At 50.5% G+C, this 11,109-nt stretch overlaps 1 protein-coding gene across 1 annotated transcript; it reads right to left on the bottom strand.

Annotated features, from left to right (window-relative positions):
* Positions 1-1,998: 1,998 nt before the first annotated feature.
* OTOP3 (otopetrin 3) lies at positions 1,999-7,581 on the bottom strand. The gene is made up of 6 exons (XM_050319251.1): positions 7,197-7,581; positions 5,987-6,123; positions 5,187-5,245; positions 4,472-4,590; positions 2,914-3,839; positions 1,999-2,169 (listed from the first exon to the last, which is right to left on the bottom strand). Exons 1-6 carry the CDS (start codon positions 7,579-7,581, stop codon positions 1,999-2,001), a joined length of 1,797 nt encoding a protein of 598 aa, XP_050175208.1.
* Positions 7,582-11,109: the final 3,528 nt, after the last annotated feature.

Here is an 11,109-nt window from a genome sequence, read left to right as displayed (position 1 = left end):
CCTGGCCCTGGGGGTTGTTAGGAAAGGACACAGAAGGGCTGTGGGTAAGAGTTGGGGCTGGTGGGCTTCATTCCTATCCATGGCAATCATGTCTTCAGTCATGTATTCAGTGGCATTCCAAAGTCACCTGCTCTGTGAAGGCTCAGTAGCTTAAACCATTGTTTGATCTGTTGCACTGCAGATAAAATCCAGGTCATGGGTTTGTCTGTGAAGTGCCATCATTGCTTGTCCCCAGGCTGTCAGTCAATGGGAAGAAGGTCAGACCTTAGCATGTGTCTCCTGTGGATCCCATGGTACAAACACTGACATGAGAATAATAATTAACTTTATTGAAGCCTAATTTATCCAGCTGTTATTTCTCATGACATATTTCTGTTGACATGGGCCTAAGTACAAACACTTATTGGGCAAAGTTCATGCTCGTGCAGTCAGTCTCAGAGTTTCACAGAGAGGTGCTATCACTGCCCAAATGCTGAATCCTAATTGTAATTCTACTTCTCATCACTGTAACTGTCTTGGGAGAGATCACAATCACAAAAAATCCCATAAACAGGCTCTGATCCTAAAACCACGCTGCTTCTGGGATTTATTTATAGAGGAACAGAAGTTATAACGAGGATGCCTTTTGTTCTGTGGTGCTTTGGCCTTGGGTAAGGGCCGTGAAAGGTTTTGATTGATTGTAGAACAGACCTGCTCTTAAATCTCAGAATCACAGAATGTTTTGGGTTGGAAGGAACCTTAAAGCTCATCTCATTGGTCAGAGACACTTTCCACTAGACCAGGTTGCTCAGGGTCCCATCCAACATCTGAACACAAGAGCAGTTTAAGTGAGTTTTGAACCTGTTCTTTGGTGAGTGCAGAGCAGATCCAGGGATTTCACAAGACACACATGAAAACTCAATCTCTCTTTATTTCCATTCATCAGGCTCTGTATTTGAGACCCATAGTCACAAGCCCCATGTGCTTCCAAAGCAAGCATCCCCTACAGAACACCTTCTAACGGGTCTGTGGTTGGGCACCCCGCCGTGCAGCCCTGTTCCCTTATGCTCAGAGAGCTTGGGAGGTGTCTGGGGATGTGCAAAGCAGCAGTGAGGGATGAAGTGTTGGAGGTGGGGAGGGATTCACAGGGCATTTGGCAGTAGCTCACTTTTGAACCAGCCCTGTGTGAAAGTAAATGGTAAGTGAAGATCACCCACAGTGCTGCTCCTCGAGGCTCTGGGGGTGCCTGTGAGGAGTAGTGTTTATTCTCAGTAAGGCAAGGTCATGTTATTGCTCCTATGTTTGGATGCACTCAACTGCTGCAGGTGTGATGACCTCTCCTGCCCGTCAGCGCTGAGGGCTGCAGGAGCTTGGCACTCAGTGGGGCTGGGTCCCACAGACTGGCACAAGTTGATGTGTCAGATTTCAGCAACAGCAGCAAACAGAAATAGTGCCTGTTCTGACCATTAAAGCAGCTCCCAGGTTCTTTTTGAAAATTCCACATAAAAAGTGTATTTTTGGCTCATGTTTGAATGACTATGGCTGTAGGTCCTTCTGGTGTGGCTGATCAGTCTCTTTGTGCTGCAGGATGGTGGGTTGGTGAGCAAGGGTGGGCCTGGCAAACCCTAACTGGATTTTTGAAGTTCTGTGGAGTGCAGGTCAGCCTTTGTTACTCTTGCTGAAGGCTACTCTTGCATTGTTTTATCTGGAAGATCTCAATAGGAGCTGGTAAAGTCCCACTTGCTGCCATGCAGCATCCACTGGTAGACTGCTGACTGCGTGCAGGGCCTTAGAGCAGTGAGAGTTTGTTTATGGGCTTTGAGTCTCTTCTCTATAGAGAAAAATGGTAATATAAAACAACCTCTTCTGAAGCTCACAGAGAGGATGTGCCAGGAGAATTCAAAGCAGAAGCCGGAGGGAAGAATCTTAAAAGCTTCCACATGCATATCCGCTGCTTTCTGCACTTTTGTTCAGCATCACTGATCCTTCCCAACCTCTGGGGTGGGGGGCCAGCTTGGTTCAGGCTGTCACATAGACCTCCAGGAGCCCCCCGACCGAGTGCATGCGGTAGAACACACCCAGGGGGAGCCCGAAGTTCACGATCACAAACCAGGTGGAGTAGCCATAAAATGACCTTTCCAGTCCGTTCTCGAAGACAGGATGAGCCCCAAATGTGGGCATGACCCACAGCTGAAGAGGTGGGAGGAAAAGAAGCACAAGTCAGAGCCTGACAAACTGTCCCCTACCTGCACCCTAATCTCCACACTGGCTCAAGTGGTTGGTTGTAGGAGTATTTCAGGAGTATCAGAGGAATCTCCTTGCCAGGGAGGAGAAGGAAAATCCCTTAATTATGCTGCTGACTCCTTGCTGTTAAGTCAGATCCTGTTAAATTCCTGGAAACCTAAAGACAGCCTCATTCTACCCCAGCCTGCTGCATCTTCCTACAGGGTTTCACTGTTTCCTTGGGCAATTTGTTTTCACTGGATTAAGGCTGCAGTGTTGATTCAAGATCCCAGAGCACAGTGTACTTTGCTGGGTGAGTTTCAAACCTGGAGACTCATGTTTACAAAGACTTACTGCTGCTGCCTCACATTTCTCCACCTTTCTCATGAAACACCCTTAAGGAGCCTAATTTTTTTTTTTTTTTTAAAAGCTAAAATTTAGGAAACAAAGGATTTATTAACTATCTCCTTCCTGCACCCGGGAAACCCAGCCTCCCCAAACTCCGAGGTTAAAAGAGAGACCTTCTACTTATGAGACTGGGGCATTAACAGCAAAACTTGTCTTGACTGGTCTCACCAGAAGGTTGAAACTTGGTGGGCAAAGGTTTTTATCTGGAATAGCAGCCCAAGAGAAAGACAACGAGAGCATGTCTGTGTCACAGCTCATTGTGGCTTGGCCAGGCTGTGACACAACAGAGAGCACAATACTTACTATGATGTTGCACAAAACCAAGAAGAACGAGATCTCCCTCAATGCTCTTCTCTTCCAGCTCAGGTGAGAGTAGCTATGGATGTAGGACAGGGAAGCTTTCCGGAGCTCCTGTCCCAGCTCCAGCACGCTCATCCGTCTCTGATCTTCACGATTCTGCTCTTCTTTAGTGTCTTCCTCCTTGCCAGGGAGTGTCTGCGTGTGCTCCTCTTCGCTGCTGGTTGTGGTTTCCTCTTCCCCAGGTGGTTCTACAGCCACCACGTGCTGCCCAGTGGACCCGGTGTGTTTGGCCTCAACTGCGGCTACGAAGCGCTGCCGGTGGAGCCCATCAATGATGAAGACATTCTGGGTGATGTTCTGAAAGATGAGGAGGACAGAATAGGACAGGATGAGGCTGTTCAACAGGTCCCTGGGGTCAGAGGCCACGAGGGCCACAATGGAGAAGTAGCACATGCCGATTTGGCCGAGGGCTGCGCCCATCAACAGGATCACGTCCAGGCTGCGGGTTGGGTTCTTGAGCGTGTCCAGCTCCTTTTTTTCCAGGGCGTGGATGACTGTCCCAATCACTGCGCCCACACTCATCAGGGGCAGGAGCACAATGTAGTAGGAATAATACATCACGAAGACCTGGCGGTTGAGGACCAAGCTGGTGACCTGGATCTGGTACATCATGAAGACGCAGATCCCGATGATCACAGCAATGGCACCCAGCAGCGGCCCAAACACCACCCCCTGGAGCTTGAACTTGGGCTTGGCGTGAGGGACGTGGTGGTGGCTGATGCGTCTCCCCACGTTCTTCCACATGACGTAGAGCACGGAGCAGCAGACGAGGCAGTACTCGGTGTTGAAGGGGTAGAGCAGGATGTAGCCCTTCTGGAAGACTTTGCAGATGGTCGTGTCTGGGCACGTGCACAAGGCAGTCTCGTTGCCTGGAGCAGGGGAAAAGGAAGGCAACAATCAAGAGGGAGATGGCCAGGATTTCATGGCTGTCTTTGGGAGTTTCTCGTGTGCAGGCACATCTATTTCTGTACTTTGAACAGTGGTCAGTAGGAAGTTAAGTGACTACTGCTCAGTCCTGATGGCTGTGAGGATTCAGAATATCAGGGTTTAGCAAAGGTCTTATCCCACCTATGGTGCTGGGTGAGAGACATTTCTTCCTTCACAGTGAAAACACCTCTGTCTCTACCCTTGGAATGTTAGTCTCCCCTTTTCTTCCCCTATATCCTCAGAAAGAAGAGCACTGCAACTACATGAGCCTCTTCTATTCTGGCAATCTTGTGCTTCGAGTTAACAGGTAAAAATGAGCAAAAATGCTAATTTATGGTGGGCTTTTCCTTTCCTACCCCCGCAGTTCCAGGGTTTCATAGCAGATCCCCTCTCTCCAGGTGAAGATGTTCTCCCCTAGCAGCACATCTCCTCAAAACAACCTCCAGTAATAGGAAAGTTCAGCATTTGGGAGAACTGGTGGTACCTGAATCCCTGAGATCACGAATTGTTCAGAATTCTGGCAGTCATCTGTGTCAGCCTAACACAAATAGGGGGTGTGAAAAAGGAACCTTGCCTGCAAAGCGCCGCTCCACCTCCCGGAGCTGAGACTCGATCTCCACGTGGAGGTTGTCGTTGGTCACGGCCAGGAGCCAGAGGAGGAGGTTGGTGGCTATGGTCAGCATCAGCCCACACCTGAGAGGGGAGACAGGCACTCAGGGGAGACGATTCACAACCCAAGTGTCCACCTGCCATGTGGTGCTGCCCTTTGCTTCTTGCTGGCCCGTGCACAGATCGGTGCAAATACCACATGTCGGTGCCTGCTCTGCCTGCAGCCATCAGGGTGTGACTCTGCACACACAGACATTGCTGAGTACATTCCCATTTGGCCATTTCCAAGGGAGCAGGGCAGGCAGTGCCTGGCTCACTGGTGAAACTGGCCTAGGCTGAGGCATCTCCCAGTGATAGAAATGGGGAGACCACTCCACCTCATCCTCCACCCTATGAACTGGGCCCTGAGACAGGAGCCAGGAAAACATCTGGGAGGAAGGAACGAGCTTTGCAGCAGTCCAAAGGCACAAGGGAAAACTGAAGGGATTTGGTGAGCCCAGGTCAGTGAAGGGAAGATGGATCTGGTCAAGGCATAGCTTGGCTTGTGTGAGCCAGAATAGAGAATCTGTGTAGGATCAGACAGTCCTAGCAGGAAGAAGGAGTAGTAACAGAGATCACAGGCAGAAAGGAAAAGTTTCTTTAGAGCAGTAGAGGGCAGTTTTTCTCCCCTTTTTTTTTACCTGGTGAAGTTGTGCTGGACTTGAATGCAGTCCTTACAGTGACGCCACAGAAAATAAGCCTGCAAATGGGTAATGATAGTGATGTGAGCAGGGTGCAGTTGGCAGCAGGCTGCACACGTGGTGGAAAGGGACAGGTAGACAAGAAGGTGCAGGTCCAAGTGGGAGCAAACCTGCCTCTGTGCAGGGTGCAGGGACATGTGGGCACCTGTATCTCAGTGCTGAGGCAATGCTGGAACCCTTGGGTGAGGGCAGCACGTGTGTGCCTGCACTGAATGTACCTCCTGGAGCTCTGTGCTCCTCTGCCCTGTACACAGGGGCATTTGCTGCTGAGGTGGGAAATAGTTTATTTTTCAAATAAGGCTTTGGGTCTGGAAAGAAGAGGGTTGGTATTGAGGTAAAAGGTGCAAAGGGTGTGAGATATCTTTGTGTGCAAAGGATTTTTGGCAAAATACAGAGAGAGGCTGGGGCTCAGACTGGTGCAAACACATCCCCAGTAAAATCTGGAATTCTCTCTCCTCTCTCCGTACTTTGATTTAAAGCAAATTCCTCTGGATTCTAAGGTATGTCAGGTATCTCTTGGGTAATTTCTCCCTGAATCTTACTCCTGTGTCTCTCAGTGTGGTCCACAAGGAGTGCAGCTAGCATTTGAAGTGGTGTGTGATACTTCAGTGCCTTCAATGCTCATGACAATGCCTCATTGCACCCACTTTCCCAAGTCTCCTCACTTCCCCCCACCCCTTGGGCTCCCAGGAATTGGACAGAGAGAGTAGCTAAGCTTCCAGAAGGGTAACATGCAGTACCTGGGTGCAAATAAAAACGATTCCAATGCTGGGGAACACAATGTCCACCTTGGATTTGCAGTGGATGAGGATTGTGCTGTAGCCGATCTGAAACACGTTCAGGAGGATGCTGCAACTGCCGAACAGCAGCACCGACCCTGGGCAAACAGCAAAGCACAGGTAAATAAAGACATGTCTGTGGAGCATCTGGGCTCGGCTGGGGACTGGAGATATTGTGCTGCTCGGATTTGTGTGGAGCTGGAAGCATTCCTGCCTGGAATTCTCATGATTTTGAGAGGAGACAAAGGAGAGCCTGATTCCTGAGCCTGGTTGTGTGCTTTGACTTGTTTAAAGTGTTTGGTCAGTGCAAAGTATTTTCTTGTGCTTGGATACAAGGTGAGAACAGGGGTTTTGGGGCTTTGCTGTGCAATCTGGAGTGACAGAGGCAACCTAATGGTGGGTGGTGCTTTCTGCCTTGAGGAGGAAACCTGAGATGAGCAGAGGTCTGTTCAGGCTTGTGGCAGCACAGTCTGCAGGAGTTGGGACGCTTTGACTGTTTCTCCCTTGGACATTTCTCTGCAGCTTTAGGTACTCAAGTCCCTTGCAGCTTTCTTCCTGTCGATTCTCCATGCTTGGTTAATAAGACCATCCCTAATTAAGAAGCCAACAATAGATCAGAGGCAGGAGTGCTTGGAGAAATGTAATTTCTCAAAGTGGGGCAAATACTGATGGGAATTCTCCCAGGAAGGCCTGGGTGTCGCTGGGGTGTGACTCACTGGGCAGGAATCCTCCCCTGGCAACAAGGCTGCTGTGATGTTAAACAAGGACGAGAGTGGCATGGGGCTGCTGACGCTCTTGGAGGGTAAACATGGTGATTCTCCTCTTGCTTTGCAAAGTGCCCCTGCCTAAAACCTTTCTTACATCTTTCCCACGGTGCTCAGCTGCTGGGCTGTAGGTGGGATATACCTGGATTGTTCTTTGGGGAAGGGACCACAGCCTGAAGATGGGCTGGAGGCTGAAGGGAAGCCCCATTCCAGGCTTTCCTGGCTGCTCTGGTTCCTCTCGGTGGCACTCACTGTGCCCCTGCCTTCCCCCAGCCCGACAGGGCACTGTGAGATTCCCAGTACTGTAGCTACACATCCCATAGCTCTCCTAATAGTGGGGGAAGAATTTCTGTGCCTTCCAAGCCCTGGGAAGAAGGCCTGATATGAGAAATAAAAGCAGGCCTTACCCCTGATCCAGATGGCCCCAGCGTGGGAATCCCGGTAGAGCACGGCGTGCGGCTGCCGGCTGGTGCCCAGCAGGTAGTAGATAATCCAGAACAGGCACAAGACCTTGAGGATGGTCATCAGGATCCAGACATCCGCCAGCGTGATGGCCACGCTGTTGAAGATCATGCTGCTGATGAAGGCGCTGCCCAGGAACACGACGTTCATGGCCAGCAGCCCCGAGAAGAGCTGCCCGGCCTTCTGGGCCTGCCTGTCCCTCTGCTGCACCGAGGAGCAGTGACGGTACAGCCAGAACTTCTCGTAGTGGATCTTGGAGGTGTCTGCTGGGCCGGATGCTGACCTGCTCTTGCAGTGGTGGCAGGGCCTGGAGACTTTGTTGCCAGGCATGGCTCATCGGCCTGGGGGTCACCTGCTGTGGAGAAGAAAGGGGAGGTTTAGGGGGGGACCCGCTGAGATGAGAGTTTTTGTGCTCTGCTGTGAGAGCCACTTGTGTGGTGATCTACTTTCCTTGCTTTGCAGTTTCCCCTTCCCTCTTCAGAAGCTGGATGAAGGGGAAAAATGTTGGTGTTTAGACCAGGTTAGGCATTAAAAATTTCCTAATGTCAGTGAAGGGCACTGGGGAAAGGCCCTTCTGCCAAAATCTCTAAACCTCTCCAGACACACCTGCATTAAAATGGGTGTTTGATGTTTCTGCTCTGCCCCACCGGTACTTGGAGCTGTTGGGACCCAGGGGTGCTCAAACAGTTCCCACCCTCATCTTTCACAGCTTCTCCACACACAGCCCTGGATTCAGGTTCCCTCCTTTCCCTTTGTTGTCCTAAGGATTAGGTGGAAATACAAAGCATGCTCGGACCTGCTCTAAAATTCAAAGATGTTTGATTTTCAGTTGATGGGTCCAACTTCTTCCTTGTGGTTTTGGGCTTTGAGAGTTGCACCACTCTCTTTGAATGGTCACACAAATTGTGACAGAGCTGGAGAGAATAAATAGAGAGCCTGTAATGTTTGATTTAAGCTGCTGGGAGAAGATCCAACCTCCCACCCACATGGGCTGACGTTGGGACACAGTTAATACCCAGTTTTCTTTCTTATTCTACTTGCAGGACAGGGCTGTGAGCACAGTGGCACAGAGGAGTGTGAGGGACTGGCTCAGGCAGACATCCTGAGCCTGGGAGCTTTTCCATCCAGCTTTTAGGAAAATCTTTGTAGGATTGCTCATGAGAGAGAAATCTCCTTGCTCCCATACAGCAATTAGGCAAGATCAGCCTCTCTATGGATTCAGAACATGGGAAGGTGCTTTCACTCCAGGGTTGACTCTGTCTGCAGCTGGGGGTGGCTGGAGTGAAAGCAGCCCCCTGAGATGTATTTGAGGGTGTGGGGAACCTGAAACATTCTATGTAGTTTTGGGGCTTTGGGGGAGAAACTGTTTGAGAAGGAGTTGAAATTTAGTGTTTCCCTCTTCTTTTGCATGTGCACTGAGGTGCTGCTGCCTGCCCTTGCCCTTGGGACTCTGTGGGGAGCTGATCCCCTGGATTCTGTGGCTGACAGCAGGGATTTGGCATTTCTGTCTGAGCTGCTGAGTTTGGAGGGTCCATCAGGAGAGGATGGACCTCTCTATGGAAGGACAAGGCTTATGTGTGTGTTGCAGGATGAACTCCCAAGCCCTGAAGTCCTTGGTACTTCTGTTAGCAGAGATTGATCCTAAAATCTTCCCCATTTGGCTCCAAAACTCGCCCAGCTTAGTAACACAGGAGCAAATTCCCTCCCCTCTCCTAGGGCCACAACTCCTCTGCACTGGAGGGAAGGGAGAGGTCATAAAATCAGCAGGATCAGATGGAAACCCATCCAGGCTGCACCAGGAGGTACCCAAGTGCCCCGACAAGGCTGCACACAGCGATGGACCCAACCCCTTGAGCCCACAAGCTGTGTGGGACAGCCAAACCCAGCCCTTACCTGCCTGCAGCCTCCTGCTGCCTGCTGAGAGGGATCCACTGCTGGCACAGCGCCGGACACAGCCGATCTCACACCAGTGGCTGGAATGGCACTGGAATACACGAGAGTCTCCAATGTCCCAGGTGCAGACAGGAGCTGTCAGGACTGCTCCTCACTGAGTGCGGCCTCTGCTCCCAGCCCATTGATTTATTTCTTTTTCCACCCTGTTTACTTTGGGTCTATTATTGTCATTACATTAATTACTCAGTGAGAAGCTCTCACATCTGCCACAGGCAGCCAATGGGGATCAGCTCCTTTGTACACCTGCTGGGTTGCCCCATGTGAACGGCCTCGGCGCAAGGATGTGCCAACTGGTGAAACCACAAGCAGCGGTGACTAATTTGTGCCATGGCTCAGGCAGGTGTAGAGCTAATCTCCTGGCACAGGCTTGTGCTGGGAGTGCTTACCCACACTGCTTTGGCCAAAATCCACTTGAGTTCCCACTCACTTGTTTTTAGGTAGACCCTGGGATTGTTTTTTTCAACTCTACCACTCCTCTGTGCTTTTATCCGGGGCACAGATACCCAAACTGACCCAAAAGGCAAAGCTTTAGGTCCAATCTGATCCTTCTTCTGTTCTAGGGCAAACTGATTCTGTCTTGGGACCCTGTGGTGAGCTGATCCTCCTGGTTTTGTGGCTGGCAACAGGCACTTGGCATTTCTGGCTGAGCTGGTGAGTCTAGAGGGTCCATCAAGAGGGGATGGACCTCTCCTCAGAAAGAGAGGGCTTACTTGTGTGTCCCAGGATGAACCCCGAAGCCCTGAGGTCCTTAGAGCTGGCATACACGTGATTTGGGAGTTCAGAGCCCTGTAACACTTCCCAAGAAGCTGATTAGGGGTAGGAGTGGGTGAGGGAGCACAGGTTATCGTGTGTGGGGATGTGACGAAAGGGATGGAAAACAAGAGTGAAAGGGGCCCGTTTCTCCTGGGTGAGAACACCCACTGTGTGCTGGTGCAGCCGTTGTTTGATGTCTGCCAGCAAAAGGGTCATGTTTAATGTCTGACAAACCCTTGCACTGCTGTGGTGGAGTCTGGGAGCTTTGACCTGGGCAGGTGTTCATGAATACCCATGGCTAGATTTGCTCTGCTTTCCCTCAAAGCACCAGCATCTCACAGCCTGCTTGGACAACTGGCTTGGATGTCTTTGCTCCTTGCTCTCATGTTCTGGGATACCCTGAGTGCAATCGAGATCTTTCAGGTGCCTGGCTCTCCTCTGGACTCTGTTCTAGAGCTCAGCAGGGACCTGGAACCTTCCAAAAGCTATTTGCTTGTCTCTTTGTTGACCAAAGCCATTGATTTCTGTACAAGACATTAACAAACTTGCTATTTTTCAGCGTTGTGGTCCTAAATTGTGGTGACCATGCAGGACTGGGAAATGGAAGCCAACAGTCTGGAATGTATCCTGAAGACTGGGTGAAATTGGAGTTTTTTCCTTCTAAGATGGGCCTGAAACAAAATGTTAGTGCCTGCTGGGCCCCAGTGGCTTTTCCAGTGTCACTGTGCATCTGTGCTGCAGAGATGAGGCATCCTTCCTAGCCTGACTTGCCTCATCCTGGCCTTGGAGCTAAAATTGGACACAGAGAGGTTGTAAAGCCCTGGGAGACTGGTTAATCTGCCTAATTTGGTCTTTATTTTGAAGAGTTAGCAGCTGTTTAAGTGGAATGTATTGACACAAGTTTAACCAAGTCATTAAGTAAGCAAGTGTGCAGGAGAGGGGCAGGGAGGGAGAGGATGAGTCGAACCAACTGGATCGATGGCAGAAATCACTCCCCTGGAGAAGCTGCCTTTACTCAGAGGCTGGGAGAACGCTGGTAAATGTTAGGAGTGATGTTTGCCCCTCTGCTATCAGCAGTGTGTGCTTATTAATGGTGTTATCTGTGCACTTAGCAGTTCTAACACCCAGGCTGGGCCAAGCGGATCTGTAAAC

The sequence above is a fragment of the Myiozetetes cayanensis genome, unplaced genomic scaffold (genome assembly GCF_022539395.1).
Source record: "Myiozetetes cayanensis isolate MyiCay16 unplaced genomic scaffold, myiCay2020 scf22, whole genome shotgun sequence".
In the NCBI taxonomy this organism is placed as follows: Eukaryota; Metazoa; Chordata; class Aves; order Passeriformes; family Tyrannidae; genus Myiozetetes; species Myiozetetes cayanensis.
Note: the sequence above shows the minus strand (reverse complement) of the source record. Positions and strands in the feature narration are given on the sequence as shown.

Bases quoted from the DNA above. Each gene is read 5' to 3' on its own strand.
- OTOP3 (XM_050319251.1), bottom strand. From the start codon at position 7,581: ATGCCTGGCAACAAAGTCTCCAGGCCCTGCCACCACTGCAAGAGCAGG. The intron at 6,124-7,196 runs GTAAGGCCTGCT...CTGTTTGCCCAG, and splicing joins TGGGGCCATCTGGATCAGGG to GGTCGGTGCTGCTGTTCGGC. The intron at 3,840-4,471 runs GCAAGGTTCCTT...CCCCTGCTCCAG, and splicing joins GGTGGAGCGGCGCTTTGCAG to GCAACGAGACTGCCTTGTGC.